Raw genomic sequence first — 24,044 nt, forward strand, 5'->3', positions numbered from 1 at the left:
TCTTAGAAAAAATGGGGTATGCAGTAGATATATTAAGGTCATTAAAGATACCTATGATAGAGTAGTAACTAGCGTTAGGATTGTAGGAGGGGAATCTAGAGATTTTCCAATCACAATAGGTGTACATCAAGGTTTTACTTTGGGTCCTTATTTTTTTAATTTAGTAATTAATGAACTTACTAGGAATATCCAAAATGAGATCCCTTGGTGTATGTTGTTTGCAGATGATATCCTATTGATTGATTATAGGAGTAGAGTGGAATCTAAGCTAAAATTTTGGAGAGCTACATTAAAGTCTAAAGGGTTTAGGATAAGTAGGAATAAAATAGAATATAAGAAATCTAATTTAAGTAATATAAGGAGTAGTAGTTGAGAGAAGATTAAAATTGATAATCAAGAAATTAATAGCACTAATAGATTTAGATATCTTGCATTGATTAAGCAAGTGCAAGGGGAAATTGAAGATGTAGTACAAAAAATTAAAACAAGTTAGGTAAAATGGAGGAGTGCCTTAGGTGTGTTGTGTGATCATAGAATACCCTTAAACTCAAAAGAAAAGTTTTATAAGACGACTATAAGGCTGGCTATGCTTTTATGGTTTTGAATGTTGGGCAACTAAGGAACAACATGCACAAAAAGTAAAAGTTGCTGAAATGCGAATGTTAAGGCGGACGAGTGGTAGAACATTAAAAGATAAAATAAGAAACGAGCATATATGTATGCATAGCACCGGTTCAAGACAAAATAAGGGAGGGACGACTTAGATGGTTTGGACATTTGAAGCGCAGGCCTAGTATAGCATCTGTGAGGAGGAGTGAGTAAGTTATTATTTCTAACATGAAAAGGAGTAGGGCTAGGCCTAAAATAACTTACAATGAATTAGTGATGAAGGATTTAATAGCGCCTAATCTAATAGAGGAAAACACTCCCAATAGGGTGAATTGGTGGAAAAGGATTAATGTATTTGACCCCACCTACTGGGACTAGAGGCTTGTTATTGTTGTTGCTGTTGTTGTTGTATTGTGTTAATTGTGTAGCAATTCATATTTTTATCTGTTCTTATTAAATTTAAAGAAATTATAAAAAACTGAAAATAAGGATCTATCTAGTTGTTCTTTGGATTCTTGTTGCAGTCATTCTTTCTGAACTGAAGGACCTTTGGAGTGCATCATAAACTTTCTCTGTTTAATGCTAATGTAAACAACGCTGACAACTTCTAGTAAAAGAAAGAAAATAAAGAGAACTCCAAAAGAAGTATCAAATCCAGCTTTTATTTTGCTAGTGTTATATTTTTTTTTTCTCGTGTGTCCTCTTTTGTGTATTTGTTTTTATTTTGAGTTCATCAACTTTTAGTCCTATGCTTTGTATATTCTCTTTTCCTTTAACAAAATATTTCTTATCAAAATGAATATGAAGCAGAAGAGCTCTGTTTTGAAATGGGGGCCAAGTCTGTTTAGATTTGAGAATAAGTGGCTTATTCACCCTGATTTATGGAGGCTAGTTAAAGAGTGGAAGGGGGGGGGGGGGGTGCAATGTGGAAGGTGGGGAGGGTTTTAATTTTGTGAGGAGACTGAAATTCTTGGAAGATAAAAACTTAAATCTTGGAACGTGGAAATTTTTGGTGATATTCCGTATGAGAAAAAGACAGTCTTTAGGAACTTGTGTTTGATAGAAGAAGAAGACAATATTGTTAAATCTGAAAATCGGAGTACATGATTTTGGGGCCCCCCCCGGCCCAAAAAAAAAAAAACTAGCTAGGAAAGCTGAAGAAAGACCATAAACTGTGAGGAAAATACCCAAATGGGAAAAAACAAAACACACTATCAAAAATTCATTAGAAGAGCGCTTTTTGAGTATCTCTGAAGCTTCACCCTCTGATGGGCTTGTTGTTTACCTTTTGATCAGATCCCTTCCCTCCTGGCTGAGCCCTGACTCTCCTAAAGGCAGTCGAAGCATCAGTAACACATCCTCCCTTGATCATGTATTGGATGATTGCAAAGGAGTGAAACTCATGGTAATATGCCTTGTCTTTAGGTATAGGCTTGGGCCTACAATCGATTGCTGTACGGGTTGTGTGGTTTTCCTTAAGAACATACTTTGTATTTTGTAGCCTGCAACTGAACCCGCTCGATCGGTGGTGCCCTTATGCTTGCTCTAATTGCCTATCCCTTGAACTTGATCTTCTTTCAGATTTGAGCTCTTCCTTGATAAGGAATCCCCCAGCCCCAAACCTTTCCCCTGAAAGGCCAGCTTTCCCAAATTAGAGTTTCTCTTCAGCTGATTTTGATTGCCACTAATTTCCTTGAATGATTGCCTGGTGGTTCCAATCTTGAAAATACTGATTTTTCTATTGTGGAGGCTTGTAATATTACTTTTGTTAACAGAACCACAATCAACATATCAAATGTTGGACTCTATAGCCTTTTACTCTACATCCGAGCACATCTCTAGTAGTTTCCCAGAAAGCTCTCCAGCCCAAAGCCTTCTTTCCATTTGGTATGCAGATTTTACTCAAAATCCCTTTATGTGGGATTATTAAAAGAGCACTCTTTATTGCAAAAGCACTCTAGGAACTTGTTATGTTAGATGTTCTCACAGAAGAGGTTCCTTTTTCAGAAGAAGATGTTAGTAGAAGAATTCAACTAACTAATGAATTTGACAACTTCTTATGAAGGAAGATATGAGTTGGGGACGAAAATCTAGGATACAATGGTTTAAGGATGGGGATTGTGATACGAGATTATTTCACAGGGTAATGAGTGTCAGGACGAGAAGGAATTGTATTAGAGAATTGGAGGATGTTAGGGATTCGGAAACTGAGGATCTAGATTGTATTACAGGGATAACAGACTTCTACAAAAACTTGTTTGTTGAGGAGGATGTAGGAAGAGCTATGATTAAAGGGTTCGATCGGTGTCCTATCTCAAGGGACAAAGTGGATTAGCTTGATGAGAGGCCTTTTGAGGAGGAAGAGATTAGAAGTGCTGGGTTTGAAATGGATGGAGAGAAAGCTGAAGGACTGGATGGATTTAGACATTTTTTCAGGATTGTTGGCGTTTTTGAAGGTTGTCCTTTCAAAGTCTTTCATGAGTTTTTTGACAATGGGATAGTTGGTAGAAGCCTTAATTCCACTTCTATTACCCAGGTCCTAAAAAAGATGGTACTACTAGAGTTAAATGACTTCAGAATTATTAGTTTGGTCACTAGTATTTATAAGATTTTAATTAAAATCTTATCCAAGAGATTAGTAAGGATCTTGGTGGATACCATCTCCTATAATCAAAGTGCTTTTATTGTTGGAATACAAATCCTTGATGCTGCATTGGTGGCTAATAAGGTAGTTGAGGATGTTGTTAGGAGAAAAAAGAGCGTATTGGTTTTGAAACTGGACTTTGAGAAAGTGTATAATTGGGTTAGTTGGGGTTTTTGGGATAAGGTGATGGATAGAAAGGCTTTGGAGGGAGACGAAGGAAGTGGTTCCTTGGGCGTCTCTCCTCTGTAGTTCTTTCTTTCTTAGTTAACAGGGAGGCGAAATCTTGGTTTCCAGCTTCCAGGTGATTATTAGTATAGGATTACGTTTAATTGGGAGCTTGTTTGTAATATTTGTGAAATGTAGGGGTTTGTTTGTAATTTCATCTAGTTTTAGGGGTATATGTGTAATTTCATGTGAGAGGCTTTTTTATAAATAGTGTGTGAAAGCCATGTTGTAGTCATAGGTAGTTGTTGATGAATTTGAATTGGATTGAACATGCGATTTCCCCTTTGTATCTCTTCTCTTCCTCCTCTCTTCTTCTTCCCTTCTGCTCTCCTACATTCTCTCATGGCTGTAGATCCTTGATGTTGCCCCTGCATCATTTGGTATCAGAGCCCAATCATGATCTCCATTCTTCTATCCTTCAACTCTTCTTCTCCCCCTCTTCTTCTCTTCTTCGTTCTTTCCTTTGTTCTGTAACTTCTCCCTCCCTTTCTGCTCTACTTTTGATCTGAACTTTCTCCTCTCCATTCTCTCCCTGCTGCTAGCATCCCCTATCTTCTGCCTTGTTCTTCTCACCTTCTCTTCTTCTTCTAATTCTCTTCCCTCAGTTCTCTCTATTTCTTATTTCTTCTCTTATCCTTCTTCTTCTCTTCTTCTTTCTTTCTCTGTTCTGTTCTCTAATTCTGTTCTCTTTATCTAATTCCTCCATTCTTCCATCTTATTCTTCTTCTTCTTCTCCATTCTTGATCTCTTTCTTAATTTTTATTCTCTCTCTCTCCACCTTCACTAGTCCTTGATTTTGGAAAAAAAAAAAAAAAAATAGTTATGACCTTTTTCAAAATTCCATTGGTATCCTCATTTTTGAACACCTCATCCTTGGAATATTTTCGCAACACCTCCCACACCATCATAATCAGAGCCCCCCAAAACCTATTACTTTTAAATTTCGTCGATGTCCAACCACCGGGTCCCCATGCACAACTGAAACATTTTTGGCCAACCCCCCTTCAAAATATCTTTGTCTGAAATCCCATCACCAGAGGCCCCTCATTGCTCATGCACTCCACTTGCCGGCAACGCACGTGAGGAGACTTTCCAGTCTACTCTGTATTTGCCAGACTCATGAGAAATTGCTCCAGCCACAATATTGTGGGTTTCTTCCATGATATTTTGATCTGTAGTGCGATATTTTGGTTGAGAGCTTGATATTTCGCAAGTGTGGTAATTTGCCATGAAAAGCAAGAATTGTGGTTGTATAGCTGCAATAGTGAGTTTTCTAAGTGAATTTGTTTCATTTCTACATGATACTCAAGATTAAAGGTGACTTGAAGATAAGGCTTGAAAATTGAGAGTCAAACTTGTGGTTTTGCATTAATAGATTGCAATTTTTGGCCAAATTGTGTCGAGGACTTTTGGTGATATATAGTTGCAGTGTATATATGTGTAAATTCAGCAATATGGTGACAAATTATTGGAAAAAGGAATGTCAGTTGTCATACTTTGGGCATAATTTCGAGTTTTTTCACACCTTTCTCAAGTGTGGAGGAAATGTTTGCAAAATCATCATTGATGGAAGATGTCCTATGAATGTAGTTTCTAAAAATGGAGTCACTCGTATGCAACTTCTTTCAAAACCCACCCAAAGCCTTATCACATATCTTGGATTGATATTCTACTTTATATGTTTGTTAAAGATATTTGGTTCCTATCCACAAGGTGATTATTTTGATAATGTTTTCTGTTATATCATACCCTTGAATATTAGCCATGTACTCCTTGGTTGGATGATTTGTGTGTCACTCAAGGATTACATGTCTTCCATTATAATGGAAAGAAGATCATTTTGAAGCCCACCCTACCAATCAACCAACACAAATAATATGCCTGACTAACTCAACTTGCAGACACGACAAGCAAGGAAATGCATGTGTTTGAGGACATCCAAAGTCTTTCTAACATTCCTATTGTTGATTTTGTCATTTCTGATGTTTATCACTTTATTGATGCCAACTCTCAATTCAACTATATGATGTTGCCAAAGGATCATAGTTTCTTGCATATCTTAAGTGCTAGCTTTCAAAAAGTCCAAGTTTGCTTCTTACTTCCTCCAACATTTCAAAATTTGAGGCCAATTTTTTGTTTTTTTAACTAGGGGAGATTTGATGTATGATAGGAAGCAAGACCTTGGGAAATTATTGTTGGAGATTTATGGAGAAGAAGTGGACAAGTGTTGTTGATTTTAATTAATTACTTTAATATATCTGTTTAGTTTAATAGTATAGGATTATGTGTATTTGGGGGCTTGTTTGTATTATTTGTGTAATATAGGGATATGTTTGTAATTTCATCTAGTTTTAGGGGTAGATGTGTAAATTCATGTGCTAGAGGCTTTCTTATAATAGTGTGTGAAAGCCATGTTGTAGGTAGTTGTTGATGAATATGAATTGGATTGAATGTGTGATTTTCCCCCTTGTATCTCCTCTCTCCTCTCTTCACTCTTCTTTCTTCTTCTTCCCTTCTCCTATGCTACAATCTCTCATGATTGCAGATACTTGATGCTTTCCTTTTCACTATCGTGGCTGATGCTTTAAGTAGATTGATTAATAGAGGAGTTGAAAGAGGTTTGGTGAAAGAGACTATGGTGAACAACGAGGAATTGCCTTTTCCTCACCTTCAATTTGTGGATGATACTATTTTTTTTCCTCTCAAAGGATAGGAACAACTTCTCTAATGTGCTCACTATTCTATAGGTTTATGAGAAGGTAATGAGGCTAAAAATTTATTTCTTTAAAGAGTGGCCTAGTGGGATTAGGCTTGAAATCTGAGTCTCTTTGCTAGGATAGCTAGTTGCAAGGGTTTTGAGCTGTCCTGGTAACCATTTAGAGGTTCTTATAGGGGGTAATCCTAGAGCTGATTCATTTAGGGAACCGGTTTTTGAGAGAATTGCTAGGAGTTCAGATGGGTGTATAGGAGCGTTTTCAATTTAGGTCTATCTCTCTTCTATACCCTTGCAGTATATCCCTTTTTAGAATTTTGGTGAGAGTTGCCTGCCATTAGAGAAGTTAATGAGGGATTTTTTGTGGTCTGGATATGGTTAGTAGAAGAGAGACTATTTAGTAGGGTGGAACATTGTGAGTAGGTCTAAAAGGGAGGGAGGCATGGGTCTTGGTCATTTGGTGTCTACATAAACATCTCCTTGGCGGGGAAGTGATTATGGTGTTTTCCCTCATAAATTTCAAGGTTGTTAGAATTGGAATCCTACATAAGATAGTTGGGAGGGTCTTGCAGGATTGGATCATAGGATCGGATTGTGGATTATAAGATTCTACTTACAATGTAAAATAAATTAAAAATTTATGTATTTGACATTTTATGACTACTCTCAACAACATAATCCCAAAAACTTGGTTGTAAGTTTAAGAAATTAAAACAAATTTCAGCAATGTAGCTTGCTAGCTACCACCTAGCAGGGTTTTCCTTCAACATTTTTTAACCTAAAAAAAAGTCTGAATAGTCTGAACTGCAAAGGGCAGACTGTTGCTAACTTATTTATTTAATAATTGTAGTTAAAAAGAAGAGCCAAAAGTATGAAATTGCTAATCTTAATTTAGTGAACTGATGTAAATTTCTCAGATTCTGTGGTTTCATCATCAGACCATAGGAAGAAGAAGAAGGAGAAGAAGGAAAAAAAGAAGGAAGAGGAAAAAAGAAGAAAAAGAAAAGCTTTTTGTTGAAGGAAGAATTTTTTGTTAGTCGCAAAGAAAAGGAGAGGAAAAAGAAAGCTGTATGCTTTCTGCTTTGGGAAAAAAATATAGATCTCTGGCTTGTCAATAATAAGAGGGGGAAAAAAGGCAAAGATAATGCATGGCTGCTACAAGCCTGTAACTATAAGCTCTCAGCCTGACTGTGCAGCTCTTTATTGTTGAAGCTCTCTGCTGATCTCAAAGCTCTCAGCTGGTCTCTACTGTTGCTAGAAGGAGGAGCAGTCCCAGCCTATTGATAGACAACCTAGGATTTGCCTATCAACAACTCTAAGCTGTTAGAGAGCTTTCAATTTTGAACGAAAAGAGCTTTCAAGAGATGCTCAACTGCTCTTTTGACTTGGATTGAACAAATCCTAGAACATACTCATTATTTTGCCCTAATTTTGATGCATTTGAGCCAACCCAACCAAATTTTGTGTGTATGGAAAAGTAATATGTTTGGGCCAATAAAAATATATATTGGCCTTTTTTCTTTAAAATCTTGGACAAGAAAAATCCATATTCCATTGCATAAGTAGGATCCGTAGGATTGCTAGTAGGATCATGATCCTAAAATCCTAATGATCTAGATAGGATCCTACTGGGATCCTACTTGATTAAGTTTCTATATAAGATCCGGATCGATTAGTCAAGTTTGGATCGTAGGATTGTCGGATCGCACGATCTAGATCATGATTTTGATAACCATAGTCATAACCTAACTATCTTTGCGACAAGTTTATTCATAGTAAATTTGGTCTTTCACAAAATGGGTGGGATGTTATTGCAAGAATTAATATGACTTACTCCAGCCCTTGGAAATTTGCATCTCAAATCTATCAGTGTATTTTTTCTAACGTCCTTTAAGTGGGTAATGGAGAAGGAATTCGTTTCAAGGAGGACAATTAGGTCAGGGATATGCCCTCAGCTGTTGGTTCCCTTGTTTGTTTCGCCTTCCTAATCTTCATAACTCTCCTATTGCAGCCTTTCTCATTTTGCAATAGGGGGGGGTCTTTCGTGGGATCTTCACTTTGAGAGCAACCTCAATGAGAGAGAAACTGATGAGCTTGTTTCTTTGACAATTATGCATTTATGCTTGATTCTTTTCATGTCTAGGTGAGGAGTGGTAAGCGTGCTTGGAATCTTGATTCTATCAGGGATTTTTCATGGAGATTTTTTTCTCTCATCTAGTCCATGACCCTAATATCAGAACCTTTGGCCTATATTCTATAGTGTGGAAAGTTAAAGTTCCTTCAAAGAACAAGACATTCTCATGGACTCCCATGCTTGAGAGAATCGATAATAATGATCTAATATAGAAGCGAAGACCCACAAGGCCCTATCTCCCGATATTTGTTTCTCTACTTCAGGAATGGGGAAACCTATTCTCACTTGTTTCTACATTGCCCCTTCTCCTGAGACATTCCAATAACTATTTGAGATATTTAGAGAAAATTGGGTTTGTCAAGCTTCTTACAATTGTTTTCAAAATACTGCATTAGGAGCCTTTCATAAGGGAAAGGAGAGGAAAGTTCTATGGAGTTGTACTAGACTGGCTATTATTTGGTGCATTTGGATGGTAAGAAATGCCAGAATTTTTAAAGGGGTTGCCACCTCCGGTAATATGCTTTGGAGAAGAGTGGTCTTTCTGGCATCTCTTTGGTGTTCAGCAAATGGATTCTTCTGGCATGTTTCTTTGGAAGATGTGCAGTGGGATTGGCTGGCTCTACTTTCTTGAATTGCTTTTTTTTTTTTTGTCTACCTTATGTATTTATTTACTGTTTCATTGCTTTCCTTTTGTTTTATCCTGTCCTCCATTTTTTATTTTTTCCTTTTCTGTTTTCTTGATTCTCTTTCTTCTTTAAATGTAAGTGCTTATTTGGTCTAATTTCAGAAAATCTCAATGACTGCCTCTATATTTTATAACTGGAGGATGTCTGGATTGAGATTTAAATTCGATTGGTTCATGCCTCCTAAGGCAGTGGATTTCTGGCTGCTTGAAGTTGAAAACTGCTACTATTAAATCAAAGAAAAAGGAAAAGAATGAGGGTGAAAACCACTCTGTGTACTTATGATTTTTATCAGTTTGTTTAATTTACTGTTTCATTGCTTCTTCTTTTTTTTTTTTTTTGTATTATCCTGTCCTTTTTTTCTTTTTTCCTTTTCTGTTGTCTTGATTGTCTTTCTTCTTTAAATGTAATTTTTCATATATATAGTGCTTATTTGGTCTAATGTCAGAAAATTTCAATGACTGCCTCTATATTTTATAACTGGAGGATGTCTGGATTGAGATTTAAATTTGATTGGTTCATGCCTCTTATATAGTGCTTATTTGGTCTAATGTCAGAAAATTTCAATGACTGCCTCTATATTTTATAACTGGAGGATGTCTGGATTGAGATTTAAATTGATTGGTTCATGCCTCTTAAGGCAGTGGATTTCTGGTTGCTTGAAGTTGAAAACTGCTACTATTAAATCAAAGAAAGAGGACAAGAATGAGGGTGAAAACCACTCTGTGTACTTATGATATCCACGTTTTGGCTTAAAGAAAAGATGATCAATTTCCAGAAAAATGACTTCTTAAACAGTTGATACGGAGTGAATTTATTCCCCTTCTGAATCTGTGGTAAAGAGTTAGGGGAAGATTTGTATATAGTTGAATAAAATTCTATATTAGAAGAATTCTTGTCTCCTGTTAATTCATTTTCCTCTAAACACATGTTATGCAATGGCAGGGTTCTTTTGGTTCCTGTTGAACAATTACAGTATCAGTTTGATACAGAGCTGCCAGATAGTATCAAGCAGCCTTCGACATATGCTAGAAATTTGTTAGAGTTCTGCTCATATCAAGCCATCCATATGCTTACTAGGCGTCCAGATTATTTGAGTGACAAGGAGTTCAGTCAGTTGACATTTGACATGATGCTCGCATGGGAGGACTCTGGTGCTGAGACTGGATCAGTTGGTAAAGTGAGACTGCTTGTCATTTAATCAGTTGATAGTTGTAGGATATATTGAACTGCATAGAAAAGATAATACAATTCTTGCCAGTTGCGTATCTTCCTTATTTTTGGTTAGAACCTTTGGAGTCATGACTTAATATGTTTCTACTATTTTGAGCTTGACAATGCTTTATTCTTTTCAATCATAGGAAACTCCTTGTAGTAACCAGAAGGTGGAGGACGAGGATGGGTGGTCATTGTTTTATTCAAGCTCCACGAGTATGGCTGTTCAGGTTGCCTTTAAATTGCCCCCTTTTTTTTTTTCTTTTTTTTGCTGCCATGCATTTATTACAATTTATGAGCTGCTACTTACTGGCACATTATACAGATATCACGTTTCATTTCTCACATGGGAAGTGTTTTTCTTTAAAAAAAAATATGTGAAGAATAATTGTTGAGTACTCAACGAATTATTTTTGAATTCATGAACTGCTAGCATTCTCATTTATGATGTTGTCTCCATCAGGTTGATGACAAGAAAACTGTTGGGCCAGATGCTTTTGCACGTATAGCTCCTGCTTGTGCTGCTGTAGCAGACGTAATTACAGTCCACAATCTTTTTTATGCCCTCACAAGCTCTTCTTGCCATCAACTTCATTTTCTTATATATGACAAGTACCTTCGAAGCCTTGACAAGTATGCTTGAGATTCTTGAGGTGTACCATTTGTGTGAACTCCCTTTCTTTGTACTAGGGAAGCTGTTGCCAACTCATTTGAAATCATATTTTCAGCAATTTAATGAATTATTTGGTGATAGTACTTTCCTGATCATTTGTCAACTTAGCACACTTGTATGCGTGGTTTCCTTATAATTATATTCAACTGGTGATGAGGTCTTTGAGCATTGTGCATCGTTTGGACTGGTGATGACATTATCTGGTTTTATGGCTCTTTTAACTGGACAGCAGATGCTGTTATCTAATATTTGTGGATTGTGATTGGACAAGTATTATGATGTTTGAGTACGGTCTGACTTTGATTATCATTTGAGGAATTTATGAATCTTATACATTAGAAATTTGGAATTGAGATAACTAGGTTAACACACTGCATTTCTAGTTTGACAGTCTAGTTGAAATTCTTTTCTATATTATGATATTGGGGGGAAAAAAAACAGTGTTAGCTATAGATAGGTTGATGTTATACCTGAACATTTCTCACCTTCTGTTTGTTTGTGATACTAATTTTTTCCTTAGGTGATTAGAGATTTTTTTTTCTGAATGTTCTGATTCTCCTTCAAATATTTGAGCGGGTTTCTGGCTAAAAATTAATGTGGGGAAGAGTGGTATTGCTACTATTGACTTCAATAGATCTAGGGAGTTGGCTTTGTTAGTGGGTTGTGGTATTCTAGACTTGCCCTTGTCTTATTCAGGTTGAGTGGTAACCCTATGTCAGTGGGTTTTCAGGATCCAGTGATGGAAAAGATGTCTAGGCATTTGGATGGTGGAAAGGTGCATTATTTTCTCTAAGGGGCCATATTACTCTTAGTCAGGCTTGTCTTACTCTTTATTGTTGGACCACAAGGACCAACCACACCAAAATTGATAAAGCGACAACGAAATTGCAAGAAATAAAAGAAACACAAGAAAATTTACATGGTTCAGCACTAGGCTTACGTACACAGGCAATCCAGAAAAAGTTACTATTAAGGTGTAGAGAAAAATATGACAAGACAGTATCACTCCTCTCCACAATTGTGAAAACGCCCAACCCTTTCCTAACCCATGAAAAGAAATTTGTATTGGAGAAAGAACCTATGGTGAACTCCTTTTACAAATTCACTCTCACTTGAACTAACACTCCACAAGGCACAATTCACCTCTCTCTCTCTCTTTCTCTATACCCACATGGCAATGAGACCCCACGCCTTATATAGACCCAACACGCATATAATGATTGACCACCCAATAAATAACCATGCTACAATTCCCTAAATAATTGTCCCCAAAATCAAGACATGACTTTGAAAGATACTCTCACATGCTTGGGAATCTAAGTCATAGACATTATACAAGGGAGTTTTCAAGGAAGAAATTACTAAGTTGCAAAGTCAACCATGCCTGCCTTGGAAAGATACACCTCCACTATCCAAGACTAATTAATTAGTCTTGAAAACAAGCTTGGCATGACAACTAAACATTTATGCCCCATGCAAGGATCAACTTCCAAACACTCTAATTTCTTCCTTCCATTTTTATTTTATTTTATTTTATTTTATCATTTGAATAAGTTGGTTCCCATCACATAGGCAGGACCAACCCAGCAAATCTCTACCTCACACAAATTTACCTTGGTTTGAATAGAGAAGTCCCATGTGGCCTCCTATCCTTCTTTGTTGGAAATACCATCATCCTTCCCCTCGACTGAACTTTTTGTTTGTTGGTTCCACCACCTTTCACTTCCTTGGAAAAAACATTTCTTTTTCCATACACTTGAACCAGTCACATTTTTCATTTGTGTTGTCCTGATTAACTTGTACAAGTTTCCTTCTCAAGATCCCTTCATCATCACAAATGCACCCTTTGATATTTGAATATACCCACCTTGATCGATTAACTTATACCCGCTCAAATCTAATCTCAAGATTGAGAATCAAGTCTCCTTTCAAGTCTAGTACGTGCATAACATTTTCAAGAGTTCTCACAAGTCACAACACCATCATATATCTTTATCTGGACGCAACCAACTCCCGCCACCTTAGATTTTGAGACAAGTTGGGAGATTGTGTGTAGGTCTAAGTTGTAAGGGGGTTTGATTCTTGGAAAGTTGGTTTTTAAAAACACTGCTCTTATGGCTAAATGGTTATGGTGATTTCCCTTAGAGGAGTCCTCTCTTTGACATCACTAAAAAATTTTACTTGCATGTGAATGGGTGACTTGCATGTGAAGGATGCTAATTTAGAAATTAGATGTTCTCAAGAAAGCCCATGGAGGCGTATATTATACTAGATTTGTTTGGGGATAATTGTTCTCGAATTCATTTTTGGGAAGGCATTTGGATGGCTAATACTATATTGTTTATATCCATACCTCATCTTTATTGTTTGTCTTGGGGGCATAATGATGTAATTCCTCCATTTTGATATCTGATGGTCATACATCTTTGGATTTCCATTTAGCTGAATACTTAATGACAGGGAAGTGGAGGAGCTTTCTTCTTTTTTATTGCTGTTGGAGAATTGTCTTCCTTCCTTTAGGAGAGATAGCAGTTCTTAATCCTTAGATCCTTTTGGGGTTTATTCTTGCTAATCTTTTTTTTAATCATTTGACTAGTGCTAATATGTCCTTTCACTCCATAAAAGTATTTAGAAGGCCAAAATTCCTTCAAAAATCAAGGGTTTTACGGGGTTGGTTCTTCTTAAATAGAGTCAACAACCATCTGCAGAGTAGGATAGATTCGAAGGCACTTTATCCTGATGTGTATCCATTATATTTTGATAGCTGAACAGCTTCTCATCTGTTTTTTTTTTCCCCATTGTGCCTTTGCTTGGAATATTTGTAATAAGCTTTTTGGTTTATTGGGATTGCATTGAGTTTGCCCAAAGTCACTGAAGGATTTCATAGTCACTTCATTTCTGATTTTGGTTGAAGCAAGGATGCAGATGCTTTGTGGTGATGGAGGGTTTTCTCAGTGCTGTAGGGGTTGGAATGAAATGCGTGTATATTTACCAGGAAAAGGTTGATTTCTTTCTTGTTAAAGGATTCATTATTTTGCCTCTGGTGTGCTGCTGCCAGCTGCTTTGAAGGAGTGAAGTTCTCAAATATGTGGTGGTATTGGCTGGCATTGCTAGTGTGATTGTTGTGTTTTTCCCCTCCTTTTGTTTCTTTATTTTCTGCATAGGAGGATTTCTTAGTCTTCTTTCATCTTCTTTTGTTATCAAAACAAAATATATATAGGGTTAACACCAACATACTGCTGCAGAGTAGGAGGCCTTCTGTTGCTGTATATGTGTTTTGTGTGTGAAAATAGTTTTGAGGATGTGTCTTGCTAAGATTTGATTAAAATGAATGACCTAACTTGAAGATAGGTCTCTCCCTCTATTTATAATACAAATTAAATACATTCTAATGGCAAATACCCTTACTAACTCTCACTAATTAACACACTAACACACAAAATAATAATAATAATAATAATACTAAAAGACATAAATATCCTCTAACTCTCTCCCTCAAGCTAGAGTATATATGACGTATGCTTCTAACTTGTTACAAATGAATTTAACACGAGCACCCCCCAACACTTTGGTAAAAAAATCAGCAAGCTGCATATCCGACTTCACATAAGCTGTAGTAATGAGCTTCTACACAAGTTTCTCTTGAACAAAGTGGCAATCAACTTCAATGTGCTTCGTCTACTCATGAAAGACCAAGTTGGAGGCAATATGAAGAGCAACTTGATTGTCACACATTAACTTCATAGGCTGAGAATGAGAAATATCCAATTCTTCCAACATGTTCTTCAACCAGACAAGTTCACAAGCAGTGTGAGCCATAGCTCTATATTCTGATTCAGCACTTGACCTTGCCATGACAATTTGTTTCTTACTCTTTCAAGAAACAAAATTACCACCAACCAAGATACAGTAACCAGTTATGGATCTCTAGTCGGAAGGCGACCTAGCCCAATCTGCATCTGCATATCCATGGATATAAGTGTGACCCTGATCACAAAATAAAAGACCTCTCCTGAGTGAACCTTTGAGATATCTCGAGATGCGAATTACTGCGTCCCAATGACTTGTCCTCAAAGAATATAGAAATTGACTCGCAACACTTGTTGCAAAAGATGTATCCAACCGAGTGACTCTGAGATAATACTACTTTCCAACAAGTCTTCGTTATTGTCCAAGATTAGGTAGCAAATCACCCATATCTGGTACTAACTTCTTATTAGGATCCATGGGTGTATCAACTAGTTTAGATCCCAACAATCCAATTTTATCCAACAGATCAAGAATATACTTCCTTTATGACAAAACAGTTCCCATACAAGATCTAGATACTTCTGTACCCAAGAATTATTTCAACGGTCCCAAATCTTTAGTCTGTAGAAAAAAGTTTGAGATTCTGAATACCTTTATCATCATAACCTATAATAACAATATCATCCACATAAACAACAAATAGGATCCTACCAACTGAAGTATGACAATAAAACATGGATTTACAGTATACCATCAAAGACCAAACTCAAGTACTACAGCACTGAAAAGACCAAACCATACTCTGGGAGACTGTTTTAAACCATACAGAGCCTTCTTGAGCTAACACATGAAGTCTAACTCCCCCTGAGCAACAAACCTAGGTGGTTCTCCACACAAACCTCCTTCTCAAGGTCACCATGCAAGAATGCATTTTTCTTATTTAACTGATGCAAAGGCCAGTGACAAGTAGTAGCCAAGGAGATGAACAAACAAACTGAAGTATGCTTGGCAACTGGAGAAAAAGTATCAAAATAATCTAGACCATACACCCGAGTGTATCCCTTAGCAACAAAACGGGCCTTTAGACGAGCCACAGAACCATTAGGGTTGAATATCACAGTATAAACCCAGTGACAACCAATCATAGACTTGTCAAGAGGAATAGGTACCAAGTCCCAAGCACCATTGTCATGTAAAGCATTCATATCTTCAACCATAGCATCCCTCCACCCAAAATGGGCTAAGGCGTTCGAAAAAAATTTAGGAAGGGTAGTAAATGATAGAGCAATAACAAAACAATAAATAGGAGAGTGATAAGGAGTCATAACAAACATTGTTGGAAATGGGATGTTGAGTACATGTGCATTTACCTTTCCAAATAGCAATAGGAGGATCAACATTATGGGGAGTATGATCATCAGGCATGGAAACCGAAGGCGTGGTAGTGGAAGCTAGAGGGGACTCTCTTCCTTGGAGTCGTTGTTGTGAATACACCTACAAATTAGGATGATCAAGACGATGAGAAGGGCTCGAACTACATGGAGACTCAGATGGTTGGTTGGGCAAGGACAGTAGAGTAGAATTAGGAAGATTAGGCAAAGTAAGAGACTTATTGAGCTCAGAAGCACTCGGTGACTGGGTGTGGTAAGGTGTAGACTCAAAGAAGGCAACATCAGCAAAAACAAAGAAGCGATGCAACGCAAGACTATAACAACAATATCCCTTTTGGGTACGTAAGTAACCTAGAAAGACATATTTTATAGCATAGGGATCCAACGTATCCATCCTAGGAGTTAGTTGATGAACAAAGGACACACACCCAAATATACGAGGAGGGAGAGAAAATAAAAGTGAATTAGGAAAGAGAATGGAGTAGGGAATTTTACCACTAAGACAGAGCATGGCATTCTGTTGATCAAATTACAAGTAGTAAGTACATCACTCCAAAACACTTTAGGTACATGCATTTGATGTAAGGTGCGAGTGATTTCAAGAAGATGTCAATTTTTCCTCTCTGCAACCCCATTTTGTTGAGGAGTGTGGGCACAGGATGATTGATGAACAATACCAAAATGAGTCATATAAGTAGTGAATTGTACACTAAAATACTCTTTAGCATTATCACTTTGAAGTATACAAATGACAAACCAAATTGAGTCTTTATTTCAAAACAAAAAGCACAAAATGCATGAAATAACTTAGATCTTTTATTAAATATAACCAAGTCACTCTTGAATAATCATCCAAAAAGATTACAAAGTATTAGAAACCCAACTTGGACACAACCCTACTAAGGTCCCAACATTAGAATGAATTAACATAAAAGGGCTTGCAGCCCGTTTATTGACTCAGGAAGCGAAAGGAACACGATGGTGCTTTTCCAACTGATAGGACTCACAATCGATACTAGACATAGAACTCAAACTAGGAACAAGACATTTCAACATTTCCAAAGAAGGATGATCAAGGCGACAACGAATTTGGAAAGGTGTGGCAACAACAATGCAGGCGGTAGAAGGAGATAGTGGCTTAAAGTGATAGAGTCCACCAGATTCACGCCCTACGCCAATCATCTTCCTCAGCTTCAAATCTTGAATAACCATAGAATCATGGAAGAATGTCACCGAACAATTCGTGGATTTAATAATTTTGCTAACGAACATAAGATTGAAAGGAAATTTGGGAATATATAAAACTGAAGGAAGAGAAATAGAAGAAGTGGGATTTATAGTCTCAATTCCCTTGATTGTAGTGGTGGATCCATTAGCAAAAGTAATACAACGTAAATTTGCAAGATATTAAAGAGTGGAGAAGAAGCTAGGTATACCTGTGATATGATCAATGGCAGCGGAATCTATGACCCAAGGACTAGGACAAGAAGTACTGGGTGACAAGCATACTTTGGGATTGTTTGGGCAAAGATTTGCAATGGGAAGAGAAGCTTATTGTGATGCTTGATATTGCTGGAACTTGGAATACTCTTTCTCTAACATTGATATAGTATGCTGCCCCCCACGCGGACCCAAAGGTGAGGAGTCGGTGGTGGTTGCATTGGCTGCCCCCAGAGGTGTGAAGTCGGTGGTGGCTACATTGGCAACACATGAAGGTCTACTGTGAAGATCCCAACATTGCTCAATAGTATGATTACTCCTTCCAGAATGAGTGCCCTTGCAAGGTGTACCTCTACCTCATCCATCTCTACCGCTATGACCACTTGAACCACCTCAATAACTTTTGAAGTTGTTTGGTAGAGAACTAGAATCACCTTGTGTAGTAAAGGCTGTCCTCTCAGAGCCAGATGCAAGAGCAGTAGAATGCGTGCTGAAGGAAGCACGAAGGACACGAGAATAAACATCGGAAAAGGATGGCAGCTCGACACTAGGTATCCGAGATCGGACTTCCTCAAACTCAGATCTCAAGCATGCTAGAACATGAAGAACTGTCATTTGCTCCCTCTGCTTTTGCATCTCACGAATGTTGGCAGTTATAGGTAGCACGACATTAAGCTCCTCATGAATATGCTTCATCTCTCCAAAATAATCTGCAATACGCCTATCTCCTTGTTGTAACTAAAAGTACTCTTGGGACAAATCATACATACATGTAATGTTACTAGTGTATAGAAGTTTGACATAATGCCAAATCTCTTTGCAATATCTAGATGCATAGACATCCGTGCAATCTATGGCTCCATTGAATTCTGTAGGAGGAAAACAATCAACTAATCAAGGCATCTTCTTGGACCCACACGTCTTTTCCCTTCTCATAAGAAGGATCAAATTGGAGCAAGTGGTCATATTTTCCTAATTCTACTAAATAAACCTGAATAGCTTTAGACCGTTGAACAGTACTTTCCATCCAACTTTTGAGTTGTTATTTGAGGCAGCGATGTAGGAAACAAATTTTTGGGATCGTAGATTCCATCAAACAAGAAGAACGACCAAAACTAATTGGGACAATCACAAAACTATGTGAAGCACCGACACAACCACGGATGAGGAGAACAATTCACCGATGGATATAGCACTGCCACAGCCTCAACACTGAACATACGAACGCTGCTACTGCTCCCAAAAACTCGTGAAGAAGCCTTCACAAACCCTAAATAGAAATAATTTACTGGTGCAAGTGCATGGTCGAAAAAGGTGGAACTTTTTAGCAAAAAACAGGCCTAACAGCTTGATAATATTGTCTGGAGAAGGAATCAAGACATTGCAAAAGAAAAAAGGGAAAAAGTTGGCCAGAAATTCACTCACGCGCTGGCACATGGGGTCGGCTCTGGCGGCATTTGGCCGGCACATGGGGGCTCTTCTATGGGGATGGGGTTTTGTGAGGTTAGGCTTCGGGGGGTTTCTGTTTACGGGTGTATGGTTGGTTTTGTGAAATAATGTGGGGTGAAGGTGGATCTAGGAAGGACGGCCACAAGAATGGTGCTTTCGGGTGATGGCTGAGGGGAATAGGGTTTAGGTTGGTTCACGCTCTGTTCCATGTTAAGATTTGATTAAAATGAATGACCTAACTTGAAGATAGGTCTCTCCCTCTATTTATAATACAAATTAAATACATTATAATGACAATAATACCCGTACTAACTCTCACTAATTAACATACTAACATAGTTAATAATAATAATACTAAAAGACATAAATAACCTCTAACATGTTTCACTTGTTTATTCATTGTTCTTTTTCTTGGAACTTTTGGAACTCTCTCATTTGGGTTCTTGGAGAAATGTGGATGTGTCCAAAATCAGTAGATCTGTTGGCTATTTCTTTTGCTGGTTTTGTGAAAGGTAAGGAGGCCAAAAGGTTGTAGAGATTTGCTCTTTGTGCTGTGTTGTGGGAATTTGGCTGGAAAGAAATGCTAAAATTCTATCAAGGAAACGATTATCAGTGGGATTTATCAGGCACAGGATTCGATGCTTGGCTTCTCTTTGGGCTCATGGTGCAGGGTGTTTTAAGGGATGATGTCTTCAAGATGTCATCAAAGACTGAAGTGCTTTGTTAAGATGATGTAGTTTGATTTTCTTCTTTCTTCTGATTGAGGACAACTTATCCTCTTCTTTTTCTTTTTTTTCTTTTTTTAATCTTTTTCTTATTCTTCTTTTTAATGAAGTTTCTTTTTCTGCCCCCCAAAAAAAATGAGGACTATTTTTTTGCCACCTCCGCTATCCGAGTTTTATCGCCAGTAGACCTCTTGGTTTCTGATTGGTTACAATTTGGAGAGATGGGCAAGGCTGAATGCACTTTTATGTTGGGGGTAAATTACACATGCCATTTTGACATGTCTCATTGTTGTTGGGAATAGTAGGGGTTGTTGCCTGTGGGCTGGCTTTATTCAATTATGAAAAGGTTTGGTCATTATATGAAAATTTTTGTTTTAATTACAGCAATATACGACAAATTTCAGTAAGTTTACTGCTTTTTAAAAATTGATATAATTTTTATTTGAAACAAATTGATCTAAACCAATGTAAACATCCTGGGACAAGCATGCATAGTTTGGTTTGAGGTGTCTTTTGGTAAAATTAAGTGTAAAAGTTCTGAGCACTTTACACTGAATTCCAAGCCCACTGAACATTGAACAGTGTATGGTGTTTGGTAGTGGTCTGTTACTCTGTTCAAATGTGTATTTTTCCCACTTAAACCCTGTTACAATTTTTTTTGAAAAGGGCAGCCCCGCACACAAAGCTCTTGTGCATGTAGGGTTTGGGGAAGGCGTGGACCACAATCGATCAACAGTATGCAGCCTTACCTTGCATTTTTGCAAGAGGCTGTTTACACAACTTAAACCCATGGCCCCAGGTCAAAGAGTGACAACTCTACCATTGCGCCAAGGCTCCCCTTCAATTACAAACTTAAATTAAAATTTGAAATTTCAATTACAATCGAAGAACTACACTCAACTTTGTTTCCTTTTATTTCCCAACATTTTCTTTTCTTTTCTTTAAGTTTCTTAGCAACCAGAGGGCAGATTACAATTGAAGAAAATTTTGAAGGCAAAAAATAGAAGAGGAAAACTATTCTCTTTTTCTTTTCTTCAAGTTTGTGCAGATTACAATTGAAGCTGGGGAAAACAACCAAAGAGGAATGCCACAAATCTTCAAACCCAAACCAAAACCCCAAATTTCAGAAATTCAGCATCGGAATTTCAACAAGAGAAGTGACTGTGAGGTCTTCCTTCTCCACAACACAATGCATCTGGAAGCCATGCTTCTGCATTGAACTTCAGCATAGACAGACAGATCAAAAATATTTTCACAAAGAGAGGGGGGTGATTGAGAGGGAAAGAGTCGCAGCCCTCTGCATCACAATCTCACATTCTGTCGAGCGCCACCCATATTCTCTACATTGCCATATCACCTTCTGTCAAATGCCACCATATTCTCATCCATTATCCACTTCCCACCATTCTCACGAAAGGAAAAAATGGGACTGTTGACATTTGCCATGGAATCTCAAAGATTGGCGGAAGTTGCAGACAAAGGAGATGAGGCAGAGGGTAATTGTGTAAAGCTTGGTTTTATAACCCAGTCCAGGCTGTCTGGTCCCACTGGGTTCAACAGGAGCAGGGTGGTCTGGATGATGGCCACAAATCAGAAATGGGATGACCAAGCAGAGAACTGGCCTACCAGAGCAAACCAGCTAGAGTTGTTGCGAACTAAGGTCAAAGATGGATCAGCCCTGTGTCTTACTACACCAAAGAAAGCTTCACTGCAAACACGGCTCTTGGGATTCAAAACCTGTACCTTAAGGACTAAGAAGAATAGGCTTACCAGTAAAATATATACATACACATGGCATACACACACATGTATGTTGAACTTAAATATATTTTTTATTGAATCTACCCAACACTTCCTACCTTAAAATATATTTCAAGAATATCTTAAAAAATCAGGAAATTTATAAAAATTTCTTCTTTGTTGTCATTGATGATGATGATAATTATCCTAGTCATGATTTGTTTTACTCTATTTGGCTAATAGGTAATTATGATCAATAACATAATATTTGTATTATTGTTACTTTTATTATTATGACTTCATCAGTTCAACCACTAATTTAACTGCTGCTGGTCCAACCAACCTGGTGGCTTCACGAGGTTGGTCACTTGTCTAGGTTTTAAAACCATGGTGTAAACTCTGAAGTGTGGAGCTCAGGACCATTTTAAGATAATTTTTAGATCAGATCGAATAGCAGAGATTCACAGGATGTTAGAGGAGCAATCAAACACGAACCAGTTTAGAGCTAGCCCCTGAAACGGACGCTATTAAGTGCGAACAAAACTCCCCTGGAGTTTGATAATTGAGCAGTGTCTAGGTTCAGGTGGCTTTGGGTTATGGTTGTAACAACTTTAGACTGTTGCAGACTAGAAACAATAAAAAACACTGCAGTAGAATTTGTAATTTGTGCATGCTTTATTGAACAAAAAACCACCTAAATGGCATTCTATGATGTTTACTGGGGGAAAATACAAAGAGGATCACTTGAAACCACTTGACATACAATGTAAATTTTTGGGATAGGGCACTGAGAAAATCCATATTCTTCATAGTTCAAAAGAAATAATGCCCCAATGAGCACAATCTTTAAACACTCCAAGGAAGTCTCCTAATCCTCAAAAGAGTCTTATATTCAGCTTCTTCCTCAAACGCCAATGGAGGCTCCTCTCCAAATGCTCTATTGGTTTTTTTTTAATTCCTAGATTGATCTTTGCTTTTCCTGAACTAATAGAGGGCCCAAACGAACAGGGCTTCCATAATTGTTTCCAGAAATACCTGCACTACTCCAGAAAGGTCCAAGAGAAGCTCCCAAACATCTAGTATCTCTCAGTGTGTTTCTTGCTCTATTCCCCTTGTTTTACTCTTTCTTATTATCGATCCTACACTAAGTGCTCATTGAGTAGTTGGCAATTCAACTTCAGGTGGTTCATGCCATCATTCTTCCCACATATGATACATCTTTTAGGCATTGGCCGCTTCCACTTCATCAAACAATCTACTGTTAAGATCTTGTTTCTTGAAATTGTATTGACCTTTATTTTCAGTCTATTTTATAGACCAAATGGTGACACCATATTTATGATTTTTTTGTTTTTTGAATGTGTATTAGTTGGTTCTTTATTTGTTGAATGCTCATTGTAATAATGGGTCCTTGAATATATATGAAAAGATGCCTATTTCTTTAACTTCAGGGTGATCAAAGCTTCAAAAAATGCTTTAGGGCCTTCAATTTCTGGACTTCAGCTTACTGAAGGTGAGATTGTCTTGGATGTTGATGGTACAGTTCCCACTCAGCCAGTTCTGCAACATATAGGGATCTCTGCGTGGCCTGGTAAGTCATTTTGTGTCCCTGAAACTGGATCAAGATTTTGATATTGATTCAACCTGGTCACAGTTGTTGATTATGATCCATTAACCTTTTTGACTAGCATAGATTGTATAGTTGACATCATTTGACTTGGTTATGGATATTCAAACATTAATTTGTTTGCTTGCTAATGCCCATATGAAACTGATCAAGTAAAGGGCATATTGCTATGATAGTTCCTCGGATGAGTCATGACTGAGATGGACTGATTGATTTTACTATTGTTTATGGCAGAGTACTTAATTTTATCCTGTCCCAAATGATTTTAATAAAAAAAAAAAGTGGCTTTGCATGGTTACTCTGATTTTTATATTTATAAAGTTTAATGCTTGTATTACTTTTATGATTTAAAGACTTGAACCATGAATATAAATTTTTTAGAGTTTATTTGATATTGTTATTTGTTGGACTAACTTCTTTCTTAACTCATTGAGCTTAGTTGGCCGACTCTGACAGAGTTATTAATTAATCTTGCGGTCTCCAACTTTGGTCTAAATTCATTGTTCCAGGGCGGTTGACACTGACCAATTATGCTCTGTACTTTGAGTCTTTCGGAGTTGGTTCATATGATAAAGCTGTCAGATATGATCTGGCAACAGACATGAAGCAAGTCATAAAGCCTGAGTTAACTGGACCTTTGGGTGCACGTCTCTTTGATAAAGCCATCATGTACCAATCGACATCTATGTATGTTTTCCTATTGGCTTTGATAACTCTGAACTGGTTCATTGTGAATTCTGGTATGACAAACTGATTCACCTAAAATCTTAAGCTTGTAGAGTGAAGCCCAATAAATGGTTTTAATTTCTCTCTAACACGCCCCCGCATTTGAAAGCCCATTGAGCTTGAAGAGTGGATAAAGCACAAGACCACCTTACCTTGTGCCATAATTTTAATTTTAATTAGAAGAATGATGGAGGCAGTGAATTTGAAATCTAGACCCTTTTGCTATTGAGGCTCTGATACCATTTCATGGAACCAATTCACCTAAAAGCTTGAGCTTGTAAAGCAAGGCCCAAGAAATTT

At 37.4% G+C, this 24,044-nt stretch overlaps 1 protein-coding gene across 2 annotated transcripts in view; it reads left to right on the forward strand.

Moving 5' to 3' along the window:
- Positions 1–24,044, forward strand: part of LOC131154265 (uncharacterized) — a 39,172-nt gene that overhangs the window by 8,000 nt on the left and 7,128 nt on the right. For both annotated transcript variants that reach the window (XR_009136404.1, XM_058106932.1), the window contains exons 2-6: positions 9,954–10,188; positions 10,370–10,453; positions 10,687–10,856; positions 22,843–22,982; positions 23,528–23,705. Coding sequence is in view for 1 of the 2 variants with exons in the window: in XM_058106932.1 (XP_057962915.1) it covers positions 9,954–10,188; positions 10,370–10,453; positions 10,687–10,856; positions 22,843–22,982; positions 23,528–23,705 (807 nt within the window). In the remaining variant the exon portion in view is untranslated. The remainder of the gene's footprint in view (positions 1–9,953; positions 10,189–10,369; positions 10,454–10,686; positions 10,857–22,842; positions 22,983–23,527; positions 23,706–24,044) is intronic.

The sequence above is a fragment of the Malania oleifera genome, chromosome 4, assembly GCF_029873635.1.
Source record: "Malania oleifera isolate guangnan ecotype guangnan chromosome 4, ASM2987363v1, whole genome shotgun sequence".
Lineage (NCBI taxonomy): Eukaryota > Viridiplantae > Streptophyta > Magnoliopsida > Santalales > Ximeniaceae > Malania > Malania oleifera.